Consider the following 27939-nt stretch of genomic DNA (forward strand, 5'->3'; position numbering starts at 1 on the left):
TGCATGTAATTTAGAAAATATACTTGATTATTGTAATATATTATGTTTTATACATGGAGACCAATATATTGGTATTGATGCCAACATCTTGCTGGCTTTGATAGCATTTCACAGTAGCACATTTGGAAATGGTTTACACAGAATATTTCTGCAATTGATAGTTGTTAGAAGTCCAGCTATAAGAAATAAAATAGTGGAGTGATCCAGTGAGCATATACCTGGTATCAATTCATGCACATCTTTATGTCTTTATATGTATAAAAACAAATACGCAAGTATTCCAAATGGAGTTGATCTTTATTTTTTCTCTATGCTAAATTTGGTCAAATGTGCTTTTATTGACATATATTGACTATTCACATATAGATATATGTATATATGTGTATATATTGCATATATATTATATATTTTATATATATGCTATAGCTAATATACAATGATAGATAAATGAAAAGCCAACAGGGAACAAAAGTTCAGAGATTTTCAGTTATATTTAGCTATTTATTAACAACTATGCTGTTTCAAAAATGAGGTAGAGAGAAGAAAATGTTCTTGGAGTTAAGCATAACTCCAAGAGAGCAAATATAGACAGCAAAATAAAGATGCCACTTTAACGTGGGCTAAGCACGTGTAGAAATGAGTTGGATATGAAGGCTTCTTAACTTGGCTGCTGGTACAACTGCTAAAGCACATTAAAAATATTTCCTTCATCAGTAGAAGGTAAATATAACAGGTTAGTGGCAGGAGAAAGTCTACCTCTCATTTTTGAGCTTTTGCCAGACATAGCTCAGCAACCATCATTTCACAGTTTGCAAATCTTACAATGCCACAGGCACTGTAGCACTGTCATCCAGTGCTATGAACATCTATTTGCTCGAGCAAATAGTAATGGCACCAGTAACAACTCCATTGTGAGACTTGTTGTTACTGTTTTTGGCATATCGAATGTGCCATGATAGCTTGCCAGGCTCTGCCATATGGGCAGAATACTCTCAGTAGCTTGCCAGGCTCTCCAAGAGGGGGCAGAGGAATCGAACCTGGGTCGGCCACATGCAAGGCAAATGCCCTACCCGCTGTGCTATCGCTCCAGTTCACACAATGCCGTAGGATAGGCGTTATTTATCAATAGATATAAAATCTCTTATATTAGGGTGATTTACTTAGTGGATATTACCCTTTTTTCGTATAAGTACCCTTTAAATTTAAAATTCAGATCAGGCTTCATTCAAATAATATAGTGAAAGAGTTTTAGTTTTCCCTTAGAATCATTTTCTCCCCCTTGTACTTGAGCTCCTTCTCTCCATTCCCAAACTTATGACTCCCACCTATCAGCATGTCCCCTTAGCATTAACTCAACTGAAGACATGCTTAGGAGGCATTTTGGAAAATAACCCTGGCTTTTGAATAACACAAGCAAAATAATTCAACTGTTTATTATCTGTTTACCTCCAAGACTTATGTGGAGCTGAATTATCCAAATGACTTAAATGTCCCACATTTAATTCAGTAACTCATTAAATTGCATTATGCCAAGAGATAAGGCATACCAATCAGAATTCTTCCTTTCCTTCATCATTATTGTTTACTGTAGTTTATGTGAGATGGTTAGAACTCTTAAAATTTATGGTTCAAATTTACTGCAGCCACCAAAGTGCCCATAGCTCTCCACCACTGTCCCTACATTACCGTGATCTTCGTCTTCATTTCCCCATTCCTTCTCCTATTCCTTGGTAATTACTTTTATAATCCAAGGCCAAAGGTTTGTCATTTTAACTCCATTGCTTTAAAATGTGGGAATATTTCTTTCTAAGGGGGGTAGAGGAGGTAGGTGGGGAGGGAGTGGTCCAGGGGCACAGAATCCCTGTGATTCATGTAATATAATTACTTTTGAAGGAATTGTCTGTGCCACATTCAAACTCTGGTAGAATTTGTGTGCTTTATTGAACAAACATTTAGGTGCCACATTTGAATTAGACCCTTTGGATATAATAGTAGTAAGACATAATGATTCCAGGGCTAAGTATTACTCACCATCACCATTAGAATTAGTTTACAAGAATGTTTAAAAATGAAAGTCAAGCTAGATGAAAGTGATCATTTTCATTTATTTGTACTCTTCGACTAATTTTAGAATTTCAGCTGAGGAGTCAAACCACCCAAAGAAGTGGGGCGGAAAGACTCAGTGTAATTGCTTATATTCTGAGGATATCCTCCACCTAACCTTCCCTGGATGTGGCTTTTGCCACAGACTCTGCCATTTTTATCGTGACACAGAATAGTCCAAATACTCTTCTGGGCAGCTGTGTCCAGCAATGAAGCTGCTGCACTTCCTACAAAAGCATATTATGTTCATAAACATCTCAACACACTAAGAAACTTATGCACAAACTACAAGACCAAATAGTTCAGTTCCTTTAAAGTTTCTTATTTCAGTTCCAGAAATACCTCATGTTTCAGGAGACCCACCATTTGCAAACAAATCTAGACAGGTGGTCACCTTTCAAGTTAAGGCTAGGAGACCTGTACTTTGCCTACCTAGCACAGATAGTTACATCATCTAGTTATTATTCTGTTTTTTTCATCCATAGGCAATTATAATTTGCTATAGATTTTTCCTTTTACTGAGGTTAAGTAAGCATGCTGTTCTCTTTACTTTGCTCCACAATTTTTGTGTCTAGAATTCTTCTAGCACTTTATAATCCAGCAAAACATCCAGTTGAAAGGCTTTAAAAAATAAACAGGAATTCAGTGCCTTACCATCTCTGGACATTCCTAGGGCAAGACACTTCTGCAGTCGGCAGTGTTGGCAACGGTTTCTGTTGGTTCTGTCAATTAAACAGTTTCTCTGCCGTGGGCAGGAATAAGAGGCATTGTTCTGCTGGCTCCTTCTAAAGAACCCCTAGAGAGCGAAAGAAGATTGGAGGAAATACATTTATTAGAATGGAAACAGAAACTAATAATGTACACGTATATGTGCATTTGCTACGTTTTCTTTGGTAAACATCATTGTTTAAAAAAGTCTTTGAATACTTCTCCTTGACTCCCTTACAGAAGTTTCTAGATACAATTTGCAGAGATATGAGGGTATCATTCATTCGGTCAATGTTTCTAAAGACATCTTCAGGCATTAGCATTCTAGGGAAAGAAACACAGCTGACTTCCTCTATGCAGAGAGCAATAGAGAAGTCCTGTGAAAAGAGACCATCACTGCTATTAAAAAAGCAGGCAAACTTGAAGGGACAATGGTGAGACGTTAAGTCATGTGGGCCTGGGAAATTTGGGGAATTGGTAGAAACTTCCATATTGAGATGCAGAATCAGTAGGTTCTGCTACCTGTTTCTAAGATGGATCCCCACATTTGAAAGTTTCTTTTTATTCACTCAGAATATATATGGAAGTTTCTTTTTAAAATAAAAAAACAATGAGTATCTTATAACGAAGCAAATTTTTGAAAAAGAAAATATGGTACATGAACTGCTCAGCAAAAAATAAGCAATAACTTAAAATCTGAACTGATGGTCTCTGCTTAGCCTCAGGCTACAGCAATATAGAATCTTTAGTGTCAGTAAGTTTAGGTCTATCTGGCAAAAAATAAACTGCAGTGGATTATACACTCGCCTTCTAAATAAATCCACAGCTGACTTTGTTATTTTTAAAACTTTTGGATATTAACCCATCTTAGTGTCTTATAGAAAAAAAATTACAAGAAAAATAAACATTTCTCTGGAGACACAGTGTTTTATGCACCCATTAATTCACCTATTCAAGAATCAGTTGCTTGAGTCACTGGAAGTGATGGCTTATAACCGATTTACCAACAAAAATTTGACCTCCTTTTGTAAATAGGAAGCCCAGAAAAGCCTTAGGGTGGTATATTCAATGCCTGTCTTGCTGTGCAACCTGAAATAGGATATTTGATTTTAAACAACTTTGTTTTCTTAGCTAATAAGAGGCAACTAAGGCAACTATCTTGGTGACAAAATTTAAGAGGTTGCCAAAAAATCTGATAATGAAGAAACATGTTTAAAAACAGTATAGGGCTGGAGTGATAATAGAGCAGATCATGCATTTGCCTTACATGCAGCTTACCTGGGTTCGATTCCCAGCATCCCATATTGATTCCTTGAGCACTACTAGGGGTAATTCCTGGGGGCAGAGCCAGGAGTGATGCCTGAAAATCGCAGGTGTGGTCCCCATACCAATTATGTATGCATATACACATAATACATAAACATACACACATACATATATTCATCACACACACACGTGGTGCTTGGGAAGACAGATGTGGTGCTGGGGATAAAAACAGAGTCAGCCACATGAAAGGTAACAGCCTAAACCCCTGTACTATCTCTGGCCTCATGAACACAGTATCTTAAAAGTCAGATTTCATTTTAGAAATGCCAAAGGTTTTTTTTTTTTTATAAAGACAGGATTAAGGAGTCTCCTTTGGTTGCAGGCTCCCGTGCAACTAGTCATGGCTCTTTAGTGGAGTTTGCTGACTTTGGGAAGGGCCCCTGAAGTACATGTGTGGCCAAGTATTTCCCAAGCAGGGAAAAAATGTTGGTTTGTTTTGGGGTTGTAAGCTCCAAGTCATTCAATTTTTCCTTCTAGATATCTATGCAAATTATTTAATTAATCTATCAGTGTCGGTAGGATAAATATTCAAATTGCCTCATTTGAATGAATTTGTGAAGTCCCTTATAAGTGAGATCACATCCAAGTTCTCAGGAACTAAAATGATGTCCTCTATATATTTGGAAAACTGACAGAGACCATGAACTCAGCCCTTTGGTCTTGATTAAAGATGGCTCTGAATTTATATTTGAAGAAATTAGGTGTTTATTTTTAAATTTTTAAAAATCTCTCTATGCTCTAGTGCCTTTTAGCTAAAAGAGTCGACGGAATAGATTTTCCTGCAGTCACAGTTACAATCCTAATTTAAGGCCAATTTGCAATTAATTATGAGAAATTTCTTGCTTATCTGTTACTCATTATTGTGATGAGATTTTTGGCATGAAAGAGATTCTGTTTTGGGGCTGGAGCGATAGCACAGTAGGTAGGGTGTTTGCCCTGCACACGGCCAACCCAGGTTCAAAAACCAGCATCCCATATGGTTCCCAAGCACTGCCAGGAGTAATTCCCAAGGGCAGAACCAGGAATAACCCCTGAGCATCGCTGGGTGTGACCCAGAAAGCAAATAAATAAATAAATAACAAAACAAAATAGCATTTTTTAAAAAAAGAGATTCTGTTCAAATTTATTGAATAAATAGGAATTTGAATAAATGCAGAAGTTGAATTGATATAATATAAAATGGACTGTTTATATTGACTAAGAACAGTATTATGAAAATTCACAGGTTGGTGTTGAATGTGCTGACATTGACATCTTATTCTGAACAGGATTTTTTGAGATTTTACTTGGAGAAAAATGTAACATATTTACAAACGTGGGTCATTCTATGGCATAAGAAAATGGTGCATAATGTCATTTTGACTTTAAATCTCCAAGTCTGTTTTAGAGCAACAACATAATTAATTTGATTGTGAATTCCTCCTTAAAAAGAGAGAAGATGACAAGAGCTTACACACTTGTTTCTGCAATTGGCCTATTGGGATATGTTTGTTCAGTAGGTGATTATTTTGGAAATTAATGTTCAAAATGTTTTGCCCCTTAATATGAACACAGTCTTATAACTTCAAGGCAGACATTTCCCAAGCAGTGTTAAAGCAACAAAACACAAAACATCTCCACTTTGGTATTAATCTAAAAGTATCCTTGCAAATATTATGTAAACAATAGTCAGGGTTTTAAAAATTCCATAATGAACTCAGGGTGCTAGCAATGCTTTCATTGAAGAGGGTTCTGATTTGTAAATTATTAATATTTGTGAAAAAACTAACTGCTCAGAGGAAATAATGACATCATAGAAAAGTAAATATATATTTTTTTCTTTTTGGATCACACCCAGTGATGCTCAGGGGTCACTCCTGGCTCTGCACTCAGGAATCACTTCTGTGGTGGTGCTCAGGGGACCACTCGGGATACTGGGGATCGAACCCAGGTCAGCCGCATGCAAGGCAAGGCCCTACCCACTGTACTATCCCTCCAGCCCCAATTTGAAATTTTTTAATTGATTCTTTTGATGAAATAAAAATAACATCAAATCAGATAAAATGAAGTTTCAGACTCTAGGAGGAACGGAATGCGAGGCTCATTTTCGATGTTCAGATATGGGTGGTTATTAATCATCGTGATACAGGTCAGTATGATATTATTATTTCTATTTTGCATCAACCCCTATTTTTTTCTTATTAATTAGCTAATCATCTAATCTTCCCTCCATTTTCAGTTCCAGGACTCTTAAAGCACTGTGTTTTTTTCACATAGTACCATTATTTGATAGCCACTGTAAATTTTGCTTCAATTGTATTTGAAAGTCTCAGAAGATGGAAGTTGGATCTTAGAAACCGTGATTGTGTCACATCTCCTTCAGTTTAGTTTACTGACCTTGAATTAATTTGCTTTGCTCAGATATTTTGTCAACATTATAATTGCTTTTGCTAAGAACTTTGCCAGCATTCACTCTTCCCTCCCAGACTGGCTGCATTTTATTTATTTATTTTTCTTTTTAAAAAATTTTTAAAAAACTTTTTAATTAGTGAGTCACAGTGAGGGTAAGACTATTTTTTTTTACCTTTTCCCCTTGAAAACTGTTCTAGAATAAAAAAAAATCATTTGTTCTTCATATAGTCTCTCACCCTTTCTTTCCTTCCAAGAAATAATTTCAAAATTAAGTTTTCTTATTTCAGATTATGTCCAGGCTAACCACTCTCCCAGTAGCTTTGTATGATAAATTCAACTTGCTGATAGGAATTAGCTTGTGTAGGAAGGGCTGGTTGGCTCATCCTGGGGATAGGCAGTAAACTGAGAATGAAAGACTCAGGCTTTTGGCCATGGTCTCTTCCTAATTGTATTAATGATGTTGGCCGAATGACATAATCTCATTTCTCTTTCAGGCACTCATTGGAAAAAATGGAATCTGGAGTGGATAGCTTTTAATTAACTTAGATAGTATTTGGCCTAATTTTAGCATTCCTGATTCTAGTTTTTCTTTTAAATTTTTTTTTTCTAGAGTATGGGGGAAAATGATGGATGTTATACATATTTGCACTACAACTGTTACACTGGCTTCTTTTTCAGACACATAAACACAGGCCCATGAGATGTTCATCTTCACTTTTTAATCTTTGGGGTAGAACTAGAGCTCTTTCACATTATGCTAAATATCATGGAGTTTACTGGAGATGCCGCTGCTGGGAGAACAGGGCCATATTTACATCCCTGAAAATATGAGTAAGTCAAACATTGGAATAAACAACAGCTTCTCTCTAAACAACTGCACAGAACATAAAAGGGTGAAAGGCAGAAAAAAACCTTAAAAATAGATAAATCAACCCATCCACCCTGCAAACAAAAATTCCCTGTCAGCAGCAGGCACAGAATCCCTTCGCGGTCCTTAAAACGCTGTCGCACATGGACACACAGACGCCCGGGGCCAGCAGGCCCGCCTCCGGCTGTGCCAAATTCAGTCTCATACCTTGCAGCCTTCACAAGTGATGACTCCGTAGTGGATCCCGGAGGACTTATCGCCACAAATTTTGCATGGTATCACTTCGATTTGTGCTGAAAGGGGAAAACAGACACATCTTGAGCACATAGAGTTGTTCTCTTCCTTTGCCCTTTCCCTTCTATTTCTTCACCTCTTTAGCGCGACCTTATTGTTTAGAGACATTGGGTTGAAGGCAAGGATGGACCTGAGGTCACAGACTGCTCCTTAAATGCCACCCTAAGCTGCTTTGAAGTAAAATATAACCCGCCTGCCACAGTTTGCTTTGTTTTCCTTAAACTGAAAAATAGAATTAGGGACGAGAAATCTTCTAAACGTTTGCCTTCACTTTTTGATCCTTTTGAGTTCTTTTTCTTTCTTTCTTTTATTTATTTTTTATTTTTTTATGGGGGGGGTGTCACACCCGGCGATGCACAGGGGTTACTCCTGGCTCTGCACTCAGGAATTACCCCTGGCAGTGCTCAGGGGACCATATGGGATGCTGGGAATCGAACCTGGGTTGGCCGCGTGCGAGGCAAATGCCCTAACCGCTGTGCTATCGCTCCAGCCCCCATTGAGTTCTTTTTCATTCTTTTTTTTTTTTTTTTTTTTGTGGGGCTGGGGTAGGTTTGGAGCAGGTTTGGGCCATACCTGGCTGTGCTCAGGGCTTACTCCTGGCAGCAATTGGGGTGCCCTATGGGGTGTCAGAGACTGAGCCTGGGTCACCCACATGAAGGCAAGAGCTTTGTCTGCTGTACCACCCCAGCCCCCTGATTAGTTTTATTTTTTTGTTTGTTTGTGTTTGGGTTATACCTAGTGTACTCAGGACTTTGTCCTCGCTCTGCCCTCAGGAATCACTCCTGGCAGGGCTCAGGAGACCATTTGCGGTGCCAGGAATCAAACCCAGGTCAACCATTTGCTAGGCAAGCACTTTACCTGCTACACTGTAACTCTGGTCCCTACTGGCTTGTTTTGGTTAGGGTTAGAGAGATAGTCCAGTAGGCGGACTGCTTGCTTTGCACTCAGCTGACTTGGGTTGTCCTGTACCCCATACAGTCCCCTGAGCATGGCCAACAGTGATCCCTGAGCACAGAGCCAGGAGAGAGCTGTTAAGCAGAGCTGGGTGCATTGTGTTTTTAAATTTTCCCCTCCCAAATTCTCCTTTTGGGAAGATCTCTCTCTCTCTGCTCAAAGGTCTGGGGTTCCTCCGCAGCTCTACTCAGCCCAATGTTTGTCTGTAGGTTGGGTCTGTGATACGGTGCTGCTTCCAAGCAGCTGTGTTTTGGGGTCGTGAAGAAACCCCAGTAGGGCTCCGTGAAGCTACGTGGCACTGGGGATCTAATTCAGAGCATGCTGAGTACACAAATCATTTCTCCAGTCCTGTCAGCTGTTTGCCCCATCCCTGTTTTCTCCTTTTTAAACTTGACCTTAAAATAACGTTTCAAAAGTCCCTTAAATTCATGGCATTGGTTTCTATATTCTACATTTCGATCATTTAGTCATCGAGAACTACCACATTATCTCATTTTAATAATATGTCTAAAGTTAGGAGAAAAAGCAAAATGGGAGGGTCGTTTAATTATGTGTTACATGGTTGGATATTTTCTTATAAAAATGACAATAATGAATCAGTCCAATATTTGTTGAGTACTTGATATGTCCACTAAAATAATAACTAGAGTTTACACAGATAGATTATTTCTAAAATAAATAAAACAATACAAAAAATAAACATATGAAGAAATTTGAGAAAATGGTAGACGTGGGTACTATGATTTTAATAGAATCTGAATATTTTATTTCCAGTTTAATTAGAAATAGAGACAACTTTGTTGACTTTAAAGATAGTGTAGGATTTGGTTAAGTGAATTGAAAGGCAAAGGGACTTTTTGGGGCAGAAATTATTAAAGTAATCCCACAATGTTTGTGTGGTGTGATCACTGAGATAAGCTAATTTGCTACAGTGGAAACTTGAGTTATATGAGTGACTACAGGTAATAACATTAGATTACTGATATCCGGAGAATTAGGCAGAGAAATTTTAAATCTCATACCACTGGCTACAAGGCATCAAAAATACAATAAAAAATGATAGAAGTAGTGATTTGGATACCTAAGAGAGGTAAGCTAGATAAATGCAAGGGAAAACTAAAGTGGCTGCTCTTCACCTGTTTTTAGATGGTAAAGGTATAGATTATATTGGTAACAGGATAAAGAGAGAGTAAAAAGAAAATAAAAAGTTGGTTCAAAGGTAAAGGTGGAGTGATACATAAGGAAAGAATATAGTCTACAAAGAACAAGATGCTTGATAGCTTCTTAGCCTTGAAGACTAAGTAGGAAATTTGACCCAAGAAAATGGGTATGTTGGTAATGTCACTACTGTATTGAATATTGTTGGCTATGAGATTATTATTTTATATTTGTGCAGTTTTATGGGTTCCTCAATATAAAACCTCTTAGGAAAATGGTCTAAAATCATGATCAGCATGGAGTGAAGTTAGTCAGAATGAGAGGGACAGGCACAGAATAATTTCTCTCATATAAGAGATGCAAAGAAACAGTACAGGGATAACATATGCCCAAAGACAATAGGGTAGGCACAGGGAAAAATGCTCTACATCACTAATCATCAGGGAGATGCAAATCAAAATAACACTGAGATATCATCTCATGCCACAGAGACTGGCACACATCTAAATGAACAAGAACAACCAGTGCTGGTACAGATGTGGGGAGAAAGGGACTCTTATTAGTTGCTGGTGGGTATGCCAACTGGTCTAGACTTTTTTGGAAAACAATATGAACAAACATTCTTCAAAAAACTAGAAACTGAGCTCCCATTTGACCTAGCAATACCACTTCTGAGAATATATCCTGGGGGTCCAAAACAAAGGAAACACCATCTGCACTTCTATATACATTGTAGCACTATTCATAATAGCCAAAAACTGGAAAGAATTTGAGTGCCCTAGGACGGACAATGAATAAACTATGGTATATCTACACAATATACCATAATATACTGTGAATACTACACAGCTGTTTGGAAAAATAGTTTTTGCCTATAAATGAATGGACTTGGAGAGTATCATGCTGAGTGAAATGAATCAGAAAGAGAGGGACAGATGTAGAATGACTGCATTTATTTGTGGAATATCAAAAAGTGCAGCACTGTAACACTGTCATCCCATCGTACATCAGTTTGCTCGAACGGACACCAGTAACATCTCCATTGTGAGACTTGTTGTTACTGTTTTGGCATATTGTATATGCCACAGGTGGCTTGCCACACATGCAGCCGGGATACTCACGGTAGCTTGCTGGGCTCTCTGAGAGGGACAGAGGAATCGAACCTGGTCAGCAATGTGCAAGGCAAATGCCCTACCTACTGTGTTATGAAACTAATATTCAAGGCCAAGGAAAATGGGCCAGAAGGACTGATCAATGATTGGAAATTAGCACAGGGATGTGGGGGGGGGAGGGTTGATAAGATAGAGGAGGATCCTTTATGACAATATTAGTTGGAAATGATCACTCTGGACAAGAACTGAATGTTGAAAGTAGGCAAAGGGATATACATGATAACCTTTCAGCATCTGTATTGCAAAACATAATGCCTAAAATTAGAGGAGAGACCACCAAGTAAAGGGTGCTAGGAGGGCCCACTCAGGATGGGACATTCAAGCTGAAAGTAGACTATAGACTGAACATGATGGCCACTCAATACTAATAATGTAAACCACAACACACAAAAGGAGAGAGAGAGAGAGCAAAAGGGAATGCTCTGCCACAGAGGCGGGGTGGGGGTGGGAGTGGTGGGGGTGGGGGTGGGAGGGATGCTGGGACCACTAGTGGTGGAGAATGGGCACTGGCAGAGGAATGGGTACTCGATCATTGTATGACTGAAACGTAAGCCTGAAAGTTTGTAAGTCTGTAACTGTACCTCATGGTGGTTCATTTAAAAATAAAAAAAATTGGAAAAAAATTAAATTAGAGAGAGGAAGAGAATGAGATAAAAGAGAGGTGACTGCCATAGAGGTGGGGGTGGGGTGGGGGTAGTTTGGAGGGGTGGGAAACTGGGGACACTGGTGCTGGGAAATTACACTGGTAGAGGGTTGGGTGTTGGAATATTGTATTTGAAACCCAATCATGAACAGCTTTGTAATGCTCGATCTCACAGTGATTCAATAAAATTAAAAATTAGAAAAAAATGGTAGAACACAAACAAAAACTGGTCTTCAGTAAGAAGCTTGCCACTTAGGGCACAGGGGGAAGGAGAGAACAAGGAAGCGAACAGTGCCCATGGTAGAGGGCAGAGATGACTAAAGGAGGACAGGGTGCTGAGAGGAGGCAAGGTGCTACACAAAAGGTCATGCATGAAGCCCTGTTAGTACCCTGATTGTCAATAACAGTGCTTAAAAACAAAAGGGGCCTGCCATACATGCTGGCTGGGAAGTGAGAAGGAAACTGAGGACACTGATGAAGGGAAGTGGACACTGGCGAAGGGACTGATGTGGAACAGTGTATGCCTACAACTCAATCATGAATAACTTTATAATTCTTGGTGAGTCAATAAAAAATTTAAAAATAATTATCCTCATCAAGATAATAAATCCATGTGAAAAGTTTTTTTTTTTTAATTGAATCACTGTGAGATATAGTTACAAAGCTGGTCATGGTTGGGTTTCAGTCATACAGTGTTCCAACACCCATTCCTCCACATGTGATAAATTTTATTTAGAATGTAGTAAATCCTAAATTATGCATACTTGTATAGTATTCTAAGTGCTGTTAAAATTATACCCACTACGAAGACATGCTATTCTAGTTCCCAATTTAAAATAATTATGCAAAACATGTTTCAAAATGCTTTCTACATCGATCTGTCACTTGGATGCTGTCTGTTTCTTACCCCTGGCTATACAAAACAAATAGATGTAAATCGTACCCCTTATTTTCTTGTTGATTTATACTTTTAAAGAGATAATACTTGGTTTTAAGCTTTTGTGTTAAATATTTCTCAACAAAATATTTCAAAGTAACTTCAAATCTTTTTTTAAAAGAAAAATATCAGTGCTATATCCCTATTTTCCATCTGAGAAAACTGAGCATCCAGGTGGTTAATGATACCCTTGTGCTAACTTGGGAGATAACCACTAGAATCACCAATTTTCCTGTACTGAGTTGAGCTGTCTCTGCAAAGATAAAATACAAATGAAGTTTTGCGTTCCTATATTGTTCCAATAGCACTAGATAGACAAGAAAATTTAAAAATACACCGAGAAGTGGTCAACCACAACATAATGGTTTACATAACTGAGTTTAAAAAGGGCAAGGAGACATAGGGAGGGGACATTGGGAAGTGGTGGAGGGAAGGGAACACTGGTGGAAGGTATGGTATTGGAACATTTCACAAAACCCTATCATTAGCAGTATTGGAAATCACAGTGCTTCCAAATATATATAAATTGACAAGAAAAAACCCACTAAATTATTGATTTGAGCATATGTATTTTCTTCTCTTCATTTTATTTTCATATTACATGAACTAATAATTATTTGTTTATTTATTTCATTGTTTTTGGAGGTACACCTAGTGTTGCTCAGGGGTACTGGCTACTTTGGGTGTTGCTCAGGTGACCTTGAGTACTGGAACCTAAAGCCTTGAAATTATATGGCATGTGCTTTGTCGCCTACTCCATGTCTCTGACCCTATTAAGGTTTTGTGATATGGGACACATGTGAAATTTGCTATGATTCTGTTTATCTGAATACTGACCCATAAAATGCCCTTATCTGATTGAGTTCAATGGGTAAGATAAAAATTTCTGATTTAATCTTTTGGGTTAAAAATTGTATCTGACAAACTATAAAGAGTTGTGAAGATTAAATGTGATATTTCATGTAGAAGTGCCATAAAAATAAATAGTAAAGAGCAACAGGATGTCAGAATGAATGTCATTCTTTATTATCCTCAAGGGGATGGAACCGGGTTTACTATATGCAAGGCAAGCATCTTACCCATCGTACTCTCTCTCCAATCCCCAAATGTCACTGTTAATAAGTATTGCCAATACTTCTGGATGAGAATGATGAATCACAATATTGATTTTTGTTAAGATTTTGTGAATGAATGACACTGTCAGTTATTTGTGCCATTTTTTGTTTTGTTTTTATCTTTTTCAACAATCTTTCAAATGAGGAATGACACCGAAGTTGACTGAAATACCTGGTATCCCTTGTACAGTTGTTAGCTTATATGATATTAAGTCAGAAGCACTCTGCATAAATTACTCCCCAGGGAGTAACTTACACGTGGGGAGAATCTGCTTCAATAAGTTCTTAATTATAAAATGATCTAACTCTAAAGGAAATGAAAATAGGGTAATTTGCCCCCTGGGGAGTAAGAAGATGTTTTTGAGAGCCACAAAGGTTATCTTGCACAACTTTGGAAATACAAATGTGATAAGAAATTATTTGATAAAACATCTGCATATTTATACATATTTATACTCCCAGCTCAACACGTAATCCTGAAGAGGCATAAACATTTTAGCAGTTTTTTACAAGCAAGGAAGTTCCTTAAGTGTGTGTGTGTGTGTGTGTGTGTGTGTGAGAGAGAGAGAGAGAGAGAGAGAGAGAGAGAGAGAGAGAGAGAGAGACAGAGAGACAGAGAGACACAGAGAGAGACAGAGAGACACAGAGAGAGAAAGGTCATATATGGGAAGAGCTCAACTATTTGTAAACCTATCAGTTTTTTCTCATGTTTTCTTTTCTTTTTTAAATTATTATTATTATTATTATTATTATATATTTTTTAATGAATCGCTGTGGGGTACAGTTACATACTTACAAACTTTTGTGCTTATGTTTCAGTCATACAGTGATCGAGTACCCATCCCTCCACCAGTGCCCATTCTCCTCCACCAATGGTCCCAGTATCCCTCCCACCACCACCACCCTGTTGTTCCCTCCACCCTACCCCGCCTCTGTGGCAGGGCATTCCCTTTTATTCTTTCTCCTTATGGGTGTTGTGGTTTGCAATATAGATATTGAATGACCATCATTCAATCTGTAGTGTACTTTCAGCACGCATCTCCCATTCGAGCTGGCCCTCCAAGCACCCCATATTTTAAACCTGTCAGGTTTTTACTGTTTTGGCAGAATAGATCATGCAAGGCAATTTTTTTATAAGTGAAGAGAAATGCAAATAATTTAAAGTGCCCTTTTCCTTTTTACTCATTTAAAAGAGTTGCTTCTGACCTACTGTCTTCCCCGGGGCCCCTCGGAGGGGATGCGCTCCAGCTTCCCTTCCCGCCCCGGGCAGAGCTCCCAGCGGCCAAGACCTCCGGAATCCAGCCACAGCCATGCTCAAGGCCCCTCTCCACAGGTTCAGACAAGCCTCACGCATGAATCCCATCAACAGCCAACACCCAGAGATTTAAAAGCAAGCTCCCAGAAGTGCAGCCTCACAGTATCTTGTAACCTACTTCTCTCTCTGGGAGAAACTGGCAAGCTTCTGAGAGTTTCCTGCCCACATGGGAGAGCCTTGAAAGCTTCCCATGTGTATTCATATACCAAAGCCAGTAACAAGCTGGATATCATTCCCCTGACCCCGAAAGAGCCTCCAATGTGGCATTGTTGGGAAGGCCGAGTAGAGAGAGGCTTCTAAAATCTCAGGGATAGGACGAATGGAGAGGTTACTGAGGTTGCTCGAGAAATTCGACGATCAATGGGATAATGATGATGATGATGATGATGATGATGATGATGATGATGATGATGATGCTTCTGACCTACAGCTTTCGAGTTCATCTTATGTATTTTGTAAATGACTCCTTCGTGGCAGAATATTTCAGATGTGGGTGAGGATAACAGTTTCTGCTCTCCCTCACTACCATATCTTAATCTCCTGCCATCAGCCACTGTCTCCTGTGCACTTGTCTTGCAGTGAATCAGCTCTGGTGATATGCTGTTTATGAAGATTTTAAACTAAACATCTAAGGGAAGTTTCAGTGGCTTGGGCATCAGCTCCTGAGTCATGGTGAGCCCCTGAAGAGAAGACTCAACTCTCTTGCCTTCCTGATTCTACCAAGGACGACAGCAATAGCACTCTGAGGGACAATTCAGAGGAACTGAAATATCCCAAGGATGTCTTGAGATATGTTTATTTTTCAGATTTTTAAAATATCTTGTACCTTCCTTTCACTTATATTTTTATTTTGGTAATCTTTGTAGAGATTAGGCTCAATAATTTATTCATCCATGAATATAATTTTAGTAAATTAATGCTTTATTGTTTATTCAAAAATATTGTCAAAGTAGCATAAAATACTTCAGATCATTTGGTTTTTTTATTTTAGAACAATTTATGAAGAAAATTAATTGAATGCCCCAGAATTTGACAAGTAGGTTCCAATCAAGCAATGACTGAGTAGCTAAATTTTTTTTCTCTGACGAGAACAATTTGCTTCTCCTCAGTATCTCCTGAAGTCTATTCCCTAAGCCTTACCACATCAGGAAAAACCACCTTGTGTTCATTCTCTGCTTATGTACAATCCCCTAGTTCTGCTCTAGTTCTGCTCCCTCGGGAATCAGGATAGCTAATTTGAGGTTAAATAAATGGATTTAGTTAGCATTAACTAGAAGATGTGCAAGATGTGTTACTTTGATTCATCAAAATACCTAACGTTTTTTGTGGGGGGAGAGGTGTAGACAATATTTTCCATCTAAAATAGTCAGAGGATCAAACTAAAGTCAGCTACATGCAAGGCAAACACCTTAACTCTGGTATTATCTTTTCTGTCCCCCAAAATACCTAACCTCTTTTTAGTTTAGAGAACATGGCTAAAACAGTGATATTACTGTACCGTTACTGCCCCTCCCCCACAACACACACACACAAATGCCCTGAGACAACACGTAAACTGTGAAAGGACTTTTCCTCTATTTTTTTTTTGTTGTCAGAGGAAACATTTCTGTAGTATGAACTCTTGTATTTATCAATTTCTTCTGTTTCATCTCTAACAACTTAACCCAGCCCATCTATATACTTGTGGTATTTAAATTCAATTGAGTACTAGAACATACTTCTTTTAAATGTTTGCTATGCTGCTCAAAAGCCAATTTTTAGGGTACCAAGGCATAGTTTAGCGGAATGTCTTCATTGTAAGGATAAGACCACTGGCCCCTAGTGCTACCATACATCTCATGCTTAATCCTGGTAGCTCTGAAATTTGAACCAGGCAGCTCCTCTGTCTGTGATCCCCAAAGCAACAATTGATTTCCTGCAGTCAGCTACATTGAGCATCACAACTAACCTGGTGTGACTCCCAGCAAACACCACAATTAAAAGCTGCACAAACACACAGTTAAAGGGGAGTGCCGAGATCATCCTTTCCCCAGAGCTTGGGGAGAAGAACAGAGAAGAATAAGAAACCGAAGGAGTAAATATGAAGATAAGGCAAAGAGGTAAAGAGGGAACAGGGGTGAGGCCCTGAGTACATCAGTAATGTGGGGAAGTGGTATATAACCAACCACAAAGTCAACAACACTGAAAACACGAGATCCAAATTATAGCCCCCAAATCTGAAAATATGCTAATCAAGGTAGCACACTGTGTGTGTGTGTGTGTGTGTGTGTGTGTGTGTGTGTGTGTGGTGTGGTGGGGGCTTAGGGGTGTGAGGTGAATGGACTTGGAAGAACTGGTGGAAGGAAGTTGACACTGGTGGTTGGATTCTATGTCTAAAAGTCAACTACCAATAACTTTGTAAATCATGATTCTTATATTTATCCTTTTCCTGCCTTACTTTATTTAATGTGATATCACTCATATGTGGTATTTAGAACAAATGGATAAGGAATGCAGTTTTCCACACGAGAGATGCTCTGATTAACCTTAGGCATCAGTATCAGAAATCATGGGTTGGGATATAATATATCTTGGAAAAAAGTCGGGTCATTCTAATATATGATAAAAGACACCGAGAATTGAAAGAACCAATTCTCTATTTAGGAATGCCACATTTTCACAGGAGAAATTTTCAGTAATGATGACTCTTTTCATAAATACTTTTATTTTTTAAAGAGATAGTACTAAGAGTAACACACTTGCCTTGCTACATGGCGACTCAGTTCAATCCCTGACACCACATGTGGTTGGTCCCCTGGAATATGTGGACCAGGAATGATCCATGAGCGCAGAGCCAGGAATAATCCCTGAATGCTGCTGGTGCAACACCAAGCAAACAAAAAACAAAAACCCAAAAAACAAAAAAAAAAAAGAAAAAAGTTTTGCAAATGATTACGGAAGATCAAATTATATCTCATTTATCCAAATTGTCACATAATAGGTGACATATCTGTCATGTGACAAATTCAAGTTCAAATTGCAGTTTATACCCTTTCTTCTCTCACTGGTAGTCTGATAATTATCTCCCTCTATCAAGTGCAAATCTACTGATGTCAGGTTATCACAAACCAAAGAACAAAGTAGGTATTCCTGAGATCTAGTTCTATTATAATTTTGATTTATCAGAAAATAGCCCAAGATTGAGGTGGGATAGAAATAGTAGGGGGGGAAAAGGAAAAAAAAATTAAAAAGAGAGACTCCCAGGAAGAAGTTAAAAGTCTGAGTTCCTGCCTTTATATTGTGCTTGGTGATAATTTTAAAAGATTTCTGATATGAATCAGTCTTATGTTCATTAGGGCATGTTGCTTTTTAGTTCTGGTTTTCTGCTTCAAAACCACATATAGTGCATATGATTCAGGCCACTCTAATTTCTACTACAATGCCCTCAATGCTAGCAAACATGTAGGTTATTCTCTCCTAAAAATTTCTGTCATATCCTCAGTGATGATATGTGTGAGCCTTTGGTTGCATTCATTTCATGACAATTTCTGCATGACCAAATGATAATATCTATCTTCTATGTTATTATAATTCCATAAATTATATGTCATTAGAAGTTAGAGTAAGGAAAAAAACTACTATTATGTGGTAATGGCAAAGTCACTTTTTTCAGGGCATAATCTGCAGCAGAGGATGAAGAGTTGATATATCTCTTACATATAAGCATTTACCTCCGAAGAGTGACTTTCCCACACTAACTCCTTAGAGGATGGAAACAACAGAGAATGAGACTAACATAGAACAGTGACAGCAATTAGTGTTATTATTAGTGGCAATTACCGATAAGTTAAATATTCCCTTTAGAAGCAGAGTAAATCACTTTTATAAGTCATAGTGCTTTAAACTCATGTAGGAATTAATTCTCACTAGATCTAGCCTGTCCTGTCAGCATTTAACTACAAGACAATGTGTATGTAGGAGCCAGCATTTTAGACAGAAAATAAGAAAGAGATATTAGGCCAGTGGCATTGGCAGCATCTGGAATTATGTTTGCAATGCACAGTATAAAACTTACCCAGGACAAACTTTTAATAAGTTCCCCTAGAATTGCATTCAAATTAAAAACCTGTTTTCTAAAGTTCAGATAATCCCTATTAACGTTACTTTTGAGAAGTGATGGAATTAAAGATTTCCCTAGCTCTATGGGATTCTAGAAAAGTTGTTTTGCAATCAACATTTAGACATTTTTATTTTCTAAACAGAAATATGACAATTGAAGGGATAGTTCTCTTCAATTCTGGTAAGTAACTGACAAGGCAAAAGGAAAAGCCATCACTGTGTTATTCTCAGAAACACATTGCCTGGTGTCCTGGGTTTTCTTGGCAGGTAGAGTGATTGTCATTGGAACTGGGGTCTTCTTCAGGTTACTGACCTGTGTGAAAAGCATGTCCTCCACCGCTGACTGCCTTGCTCTTGGAATTGTGGTCACTAGTGGAATTTCTGGACACTAAGTGTAAAGATGGCTCTTTGAGCACATTTCTTTCTTTTTTTTAATACTTGTTAGAATTCCTTTTTAAAATTCATTTTTATTTAAACAACATGATTTACAAAGTTATTTGTAATACAATTGTTTCAGGCCTCTAGTGCTCCTACACCACAGTGTGACCATCCCTCCACCAAGGTCCCTGGTTTCCCTCCCAACCCCAACCTGCCTCCTTGGGTACATAACAATTGACTTTATATTGCTTGTTCCAACAAAACTTAAATAAATGGCAAACAGAATGACCAGAAAATAGTTCAGCAAAAGCTAATTTGTGATTCCTATATGATATTAACCTATGCAAATAAGGAAAATAAAACCCTTCAGTACAATATAATAAATGCCTATTCTCATTTACACGAGTAAGTTTTCAACTCTGAAATCTAAGAGCCTGGTTTAAAAAGAGTTTTTATGTTTAAAAAGAAATCGTACATAGTTTACAATTTTGGTGGAGTAGGGACGTCAAACAATATTTTAAAGATAAATAAACTCATTTTAGTTATTTGTAGTAATTCTGGAAATGAAACATTTTGAAAGCTTCCCAATTTCATGGAGGAAGATCAGTTAGTGAGAGTTTCTAGATACTCCATACATTCCTCTCATGTAGAAAAATGCTGTCCTGATGGGCCAGGAGAGATAGCACAGTGGTAGAATACTTGCCTTGCCTGCAGCCAACCCAGATTAGATTCTTGGCATTTCATATGGTCCCTGAGCATACCAGGAGTAATTCCTGAGTGTCAAGCCAGAACGTACAATTGAGCATCTCCCAAGGGATATCACCTGGCTCTGTAGCCCCCAAACAAGCAAACTAATGCTATCCTAAGATTTGCTGCCGAAAGTGTGGTCTGACAGACACTGTTGGAATTACCTAATAACAGAGATGCAAGCATTCTGTGCTAGATCTATAGATTCAGAATATGTACTGGGAAAATGTATTCATGATTCATATACATAATCAGACAAATTTAAATTCTGTCAGATGCTTTGCAAAAGACTAGGAATTGATGCTTCATGACCCAATAACTCCACTTCTTGGCATCCACCCCAAGGGTTCAAAAGCTCTTTCCAGAAAAGACATTTGCACTCATATATTGGACTGCAACATTATTCATGATAGTCAAAAATCTGTAAAAACCCTAAGTGCCAAAGACAGATGAGTGTATACAGAAACTATGGCCTATACATACAATGGAATATTATCCAGCTACATAAAAAGATGAAATCATGCAACTATCAGAATGGGTAGGGAGAGAGTACCATAATAAGTGAAGTCAGTCGGAAAGAGAGAGATAGACAGAATAATCTCTCACATATGGGCTCTTAAAAAAATCAGTAGGTGAATAACAAATACCTAAAGGCAACAGAAACTGAGAACTGGTTTTTAGTAGGAAGACAACCGTGGTGGGGGAGGGAGAAGGGGAGGATGGGGAGACGCTGAGGCAATGGTGGGGGGAAGCAGACACTTAGGTGGAGGGTGTGGTGCTGAAATTTTACTAAAATCTTACTATTAACAGCATTATAAATCATGAATCCTAAAACAATAAATTTTCACAAAGCAGAAAAGGCAAGACATCCTACAATTTAAATCTGCTCTGAAGTAAACTTCATATAAAAAAAGAAAACATATACTCTATTTGATAGAACTGATTTTTCCACTTGTCATAACATAATGACAAAATAGAAACAATTGTGCATCACTGGATAAAGCCTGTCTCTAAGTTCTTCCTTATCCTCCTTCATATCTTTACAAGCTCACATGTAAGTAGAACCATCTTCATTAAGGAGTGTAGGGATGAAGAAATCCCCAAATCAGGTCTCAGAGAAAACTTGGGGACCAGGAATAATCCGTATCTTAGTACAAATTTTAAAAGAGCAAAAGCCCCTTTATGGGTTACAAAACACCTCTTATCTATGTTAGAAATCAACTTACATTTAGAGAAGGAATGTGTAAATCACATCCAAGAGAAAATATTGTTAAATGCGTATCTGGTAAAGGATTTGCACCCCAAATACACAAAAATTCTTCAAGTTGAAAAATAGGCAAAGAAACAAAGCTGGAGAGATAACACATTGCTTTGCATGTGGACAATAGGGTCAATCCCAAGCACCCCAAATGGTACCCCCAAATCTCCGCAGGAGTGGTTACTGAGCACAGAGCCATGAGTATTGCTGGGTGTGGCTGAAAAACAAAATAAGGCAAACAGGATTACCAAGAAATAGATACAGATATCAAAAACGAATATAAATATGGAGTCAGAGAAATAGCACAGAGGGTAAGTTTCTTCCCTTGACACAGCTTGCCAGGCTTCATTCTTGGGTATGCCCTGTGCAGAGTAATCCCCTGAGCTCAGGCCCATGTGGCCCACACATACATGAATATGTGCACGTGTGTGTATTCAACACTATAGATCATAGAATTACCAATTAAAACAACAATGCAATGCTACTACAATAATAAAATTGACTAAAATTTGAAGAAAAAAATGACAGCACCAAAATCTGGTAAATGTGGAGGGCAAAAATGGAATGCTTATTTATTGCTGGTCACAGTACAAACTTATACAGCCACATAGGGAGGCAGAGTGGCTGGTTCTTACAAATCTAAAAGATCTTACCATAGAGCCCAACAACTGTGCTGGATATATTTAGTAACTGAGATGGAAATTTATATCAACCTCAAATGCTGTATAAGAATGTCATGGCGGGGCTGGAGCAATAGCACAGCGGGGAGGGTGTTTGCCTTGCACGCAGCCGACCCGGGTTCAAATCCCAGCATCCCATATGGTCCCCTGAGCACCGCCAGGAGTAATTCCTGAGTGAAGAGCCAGGAGTAACCCCTGTGCATCGCCAGGTGTGACCCAAAAAGCAAAAAAAAAAAAAAAGAATGTCATGGCAACAAACTGGAAACCAACAATATTTTTCAATAGATGAGTGGATAAGCCAACAAGGGTATATCCAAGTAATGAAAAAAAGAAATGAACTATCAAGACGTTGAAAGACATTGAGAAAACTTAAAATTCATATTGCTAAGTGAAAGAAGTCAGCCTGAACAGGCTACTCAGTTTTGATTCTAACACTAAAACATTTTTGAAGAGACAGAACTACAGAAACAGTAGAAAAATTCATAGTTTCCATGGGTTTGAGGGAAAGAAGGGGAAAGAAATAGATACAACAGAAGAATTTGAGGGGTGGTGAAAGTCTTTGATGAAACAGGGAAACTCTGTTAACATGTGTAACCAATAGAGTTTTTATGATAAAAAAAAATAAAACAATGTAGACTGTGCCCCAGAATTAGTAATAATGTATCAGTACTGGTTAATTAAATAACATATCAAATAATTATTTTATAGTATGTCAAGTAAGTAATGTATCAAGTAAAATATTTCACAATAATGCAAGATATTCATAATAAAATGTTTAATTTTGGAACCTAGTTGATGAGGTTAAATGGAAGTTAAGAGCAGAATATTGGTAGAATTACCAAATGACCATACTCTTATTAACAATCACTCATCATATCATGTGGAATCATATGGAATTGTAGCCTTTCTGTGCAAAACAAAAACAAAGACAGCAAATGTCAAAATCAATAATTTGACATGTATTAACCTAGTAATATTTTTTCAGTGTTCTAAGATATAATTCTTATGTCATATTATTTTCAGCTATAACCTAGTTAAAGAAAAGTCCAGTTCATTGATTGAATGACCAAAGTAAAGAAACATGCTTGGAAATATAAAGACATTCAATTGAAATTAGTTGATTTAAAGGTTATAAAAGAATATTAAAAAACAGACCAAGGGACAGAGCAATGGTATAGCGGGTAGGGTGCTTGACTTTCATGGGGCCAAACAGGTTAGGTCCCTGGAATTCTATAAGGTCCCCCGAGTACCACCAAGAGAGATTGTTGAGGTCAGAGCCAGGAGCAACCCTGAGCACTGCCAGGTGTGGCCCCCAAGCAAAAACAAGCAAACGGAAAATAAGAAGATACACCAAGAAACAAAACACCAAGATCCAAACCAAGTAACTCAGGTTTGAAGTGGAAAGTACATAATGCTATTTCTCATACTCCTCATTGATAAAAGCTATTCTCAGAATTCATTCAGAGTTCTAAGTAAGAATAATATTTCCCCCCTAGTTGGTTGCAGAAAGAGACCAAAATCTCTTGAAGAATATTTTACAAGAACACAAGACATTATCACAGGAGAACAAGCAAGGATTTGTTCTCAAATACAGTGAAGAGAACCTAATTTCAATGCTCTCGTTCCTGAAAAGAGCAGCCTTTAAAATAAAAAGTGACATTATCTTCCCCCCACATACTGATGTTAAATAAGGTTGATGATTGTGCTGCAAGAGGTTGACATTGAAGAAAGATCAGAATGGTGATATCATAAAGTAGGAATAGAGAATAACTTATAATAATAGTGGTTATTATAACTATAGCAAATGATCTTATAATAGCCTACAATTTTCTTGTTTGGCCAAAACCAATAGTAGTAGTATCACTTGTTTATATGTGTAAGCACTTCTGTTTTCTAATATGCCCTTAGCCACTGAAATAATTGCCAATTTTTTTAAAAAAAACCTTTAAACATAGGTGAGATGTTTATATTTGATGATGATAGAGTGAGAGGAAAAGAGAGGTGGAGTGTGAGGGGAATATGAAATGGATTAAAGATGGGGCTGAAGTGATAGTACAGCAAGTAGAGTGTTTGCTTCGCACACAGCTGAACAGAGTTTGATTTTCAGCATCCCATATGGTCCCCTGAGCCACCAGAAGTGATTCCTGAGCACAGATCTAGGAATAAGCCCTGAGCACTGCTGGGTGTGGCTCCCAAAGCAAAATAAAACAAACTGAAGAAATGGAGGAAAGAGCAGAATCCCCAGGGGCTTCCTTTGCCATCAGAGTTGATTCAGGTAATTATTTGAAAACATTAACATTGAGGAGTTTTTATTTAGAAAAAATGCCTTGTGCATATACTGACACCAGTGATCTTGTATAGGAGCTCAGTTTTCAGATTATGTGCAAAATTGGGATTTTTGTTTTTAATGCAGATAAAATTAAAGTAACAAAATATATTGCAAGTTTTTACATAAGAAATTAAATTCTCACATACTTTATATTATAGCAAACTTATAATTCAGCCTCCATTGCTTCAGTATAGACTCTTGACAAAAAAATGACAGAATTGAAGTCATAATCTTAATTATTATTTCATTTCTGAGATAAGAGAAGAAATTGCAGGACTGATGTCACAATATTAAAACCTATTTCACCTTTAGGGATAAAATCAAGTTCAGGGATTGTAGAAAGGCTTGTTTGGGCTTGGTTTATTCTTATAAAGATGAAGTTATCTAAAAAGAAAACTAGATGAAAGAAATTTAAAAGACATTATTCACCCAGCATTAGACATCTTTCTTAGAGGTAAAATGATAATCTAGGGTGGTACTTGACTATTGTATAATTTCACCCCAAATGACTCAAAGACTATGTAGGCAGGGGCTAGGCACAAACAAATGTAGAATTATTAGTGCACAAATCCTTCAGAAACTGAAGTGTCTGTTTAGCTGATATTGCACACTTTCCCCAAAGAGATTATCAGCATAATCCTAAATATTATGGAACTATAAAAAAAAAAGAATCCTTATTTTTGAGCGATCTGATCCAGTATGTTGCACGTAATCCCTGACAGCTTTATTCAGAGTTTATGTAAGCTGGTGAAGGAGCTGTTTGAATGATGACCAAGTAGTAAGAATAGATACCAGGACTTTCATAAGTCATTTAAACAAGTGCCCTCTGTCTGAACTGGGATTTTGTTGTTGTTGTTGTTATAAGCATAATGCTCATAACCTTAGTTTGACAGCTTATAGTAACAATTTACATGGGGAGATTTGTGGGTGTCCCATTTGTTATCTGTATTTCTTAAATATCATTTCAACCAAAACCATTTTGATGCTAACAGAAGGACAAAATTGGTTTTAAGAAGAAAGAATTGGAATTTTTTCTTATGCCATTTATTGAGTGCTGAATTGCTTCTAAATCAGAAGAGATATTTATTTTGGTGAAAATCAGAAATTGCTAAGGATAAGGATCCAATTTGTAAAAACTAATTTAAAAGCTAAGGCTATAATTTAGGATTTTCCTTACTTTTTTGAATTCTATCATTATTTTAGAGGGAAAAGAAAAAATATGAAAATATAAACAGACATTTGTTCATAGGATGTATTTTCTTAAAAGTCAGGGATTTTTCATGTGTGCATGTACATCAAACATTGTGCATTATGTAATTTTATAACAGAAAACAAATTCATGTTTTCTACACCAAATCATGGGAGAAAGAAACATTTCTGTTTACTCAAGAGCCTCTGCTAATTGTAATTCAGATCCAAAGAGGATTAAGTACATAGACATTAATACTTTCAGAGTTATTAATTTCTAAACAACAATAGCAACAATATCCTGAGTAAATCCATGGGTAATAAGGATAAATACTTTTTTAAAGACTCGATTTATGTCAGAACTGCAATCTGCTGGTTGTGACTTATTTAGCCAATAACATCTTTAAATAAATACATTTTGAAATAAGTGAATTACACAGAAATAAACCATTCTTTTCCAAAAAATATAAGAATAGCTCTAAGTATTATAAAAAGGTACAATTCTAAGTTTATAATACATAGCATTTAAAAGAGTCTGGGTTTGGTTACTAACTTTTTGAAACACTTGTATAAAATGTGCTATTTGAAACAACAATCCTATCCATAAACATTGTAATTTTTCCAACTGTTGTTTAATCTAATACTAGTAAGAAATCATTACTCATTTGTCATGAAAAGAATTTTAAAACAAAGTATGAGATAATGTGTGTTTGGGGAGCAAGTTAATAACTTAGTCATAAAAAATTAGGAGAAAATCCTCAAACATAATCCATCACATTGTTGATGTTCAATCTTGATGGTCTGGTATAATATATTTATAAACTGACTCTCAAAATATTAAGGAATGTGAAAAGATGATAGAACAACAGTGCAAATAACTAAACCAAAAGTGGCCAAATTGTGACAAAGCTCTCCATATTATTAGCCCTGTGCTAGTGTAATATTGCAGATGAGGGCGTGAATTCAACTCAGCACTTACGCATTTGACAATTCACTTCAGGTTATGACAATACATGTAAATGAATATGTTTTCCAGTATCAAATCAACTCTGACTCGTTTTTGATATATAGTATCAAATCAAAATAGTTGATTATTCTCATACCTCAGCACGGCTAATTTTTTTTGAGAGAGATTATGAATTTCTATTCTCTTGCCTTGAGGATAGTTTGTACAGCTAAACATCAAAAGAGAAAGAATATATGTAACTCACCCGTGGCGTCAGCTTTGTTTATAAGTTCGTTCTCACACATTTTGCTGTATCAATTAAAAGTCTAACTGAAAAATATCCCACGTTTCACCAGAGATCTGCCAACTGCTCCTATGTTACCTCACAAGAATCCCAACAGACTGCATTAATGAGATTAAATAAAAGAGGAGTTAAAGGCATCAACTGTTTCATTTCATTAAGTAAGGGTGAAGGGCTCTCAGGCGCGGAAGGCGGGAGGGAGAATATGGGATTTTTTTTTATTTACTTCTTAGTCACTAAAGAATGCAGCATTTGCTAAATTGCAAGCAGCAGTTTAGAACATTAGTTCCCCTGGAATTGTAAAGATATAAATAATTTCTGCACTTTAATTCTCCTTTGTTTTCATCCTGTTGGAAGCAGATATAGAAGTCATATGTTGTGTAACAAGTATTAGAAAAGTCCAACATACATTTTTGCCAGAATGAGTTTGATTTCATTATTACGGGTCCTTTTACTGAGATCCAGAAATGAAAGGTCCCATATATATACTACAATGTTCTTATTTTTCCGGAATTGGGTGCCAGTTTCGTGGGGAGTCATTAATAGAGGGTTGGAACATTTTATAATCAGAGTGGAAACAATGCCTGGGCATGAACTTGGAACTTTACTCCACCTCTAGTACATGGAAATCAGCTCTAAGGAAATGAAGTGATTTTACTCAGCATGGTCTCTGTACTCCAAAGTGTAAAGACGATGAAGCTATATATTCTTTTCTTATCCCTCATCCTTGTTTTAGGATGAGGGAATAGAAAAATAATTTTTATAGAAAAGCGCATGCTTTTTGCATGACAGGAAAAAAAAAACACTCCCAAGTTTTAGCCTTGCTAAAGATCTGCTTTAGAGTGACTAAATTCTTTCAAAGATGAAGCTTAAAATTCCACCCCTGACCGAACCTGCCCACCTTGGTCAGCACTTTTTCTCAGAGTTCATCACTGGTCGCAAATGGTCTCTAGATCTCCTTCCCTGGTGTTCTTCGAAATTCTCCACTTTCCCCTGATGTGTAGTGCAGCAGAACTGCTCTTCGATGAGA

General features: G+C 37.3%; 1 protein-coding gene across 1 annotated transcript in view; it reads right to left on the reverse strand.

The window, feature by feature from the left end:
- Positions 1-27939, reverse strand: part of RORB (RAR related orphan receptor B) — a 236070-nt gene that overhangs the window by 62751 nt on the left and 145380 nt on the right. The window contains exons 2-3 of the mRNA XM_055136616.1: positions 7604-7689; positions 2758-2899 (exon numbers count right to left, since the gene is read on the reverse strand). Coding sequence (XP_054992591.1) covers positions 2758-2899; positions 7604-7689 — 228 coding nt within the window. The remainder of the gene's footprint in view (positions 1-2757; positions 2900-7603; positions 7690-27939) is intronic.

This window comes from Sorex araneus, chromosome 1 (assembly GCF_027595985.1).
Source record: "Sorex araneus isolate mSorAra2 chromosome 1, mSorAra2.pri, whole genome shotgun sequence".
NCBI classification, from domain to species: Eukaryota; Metazoa; Chordata; class Mammalia; order Eulipotyphla; family Soricidae; genus Sorex; species Sorex araneus.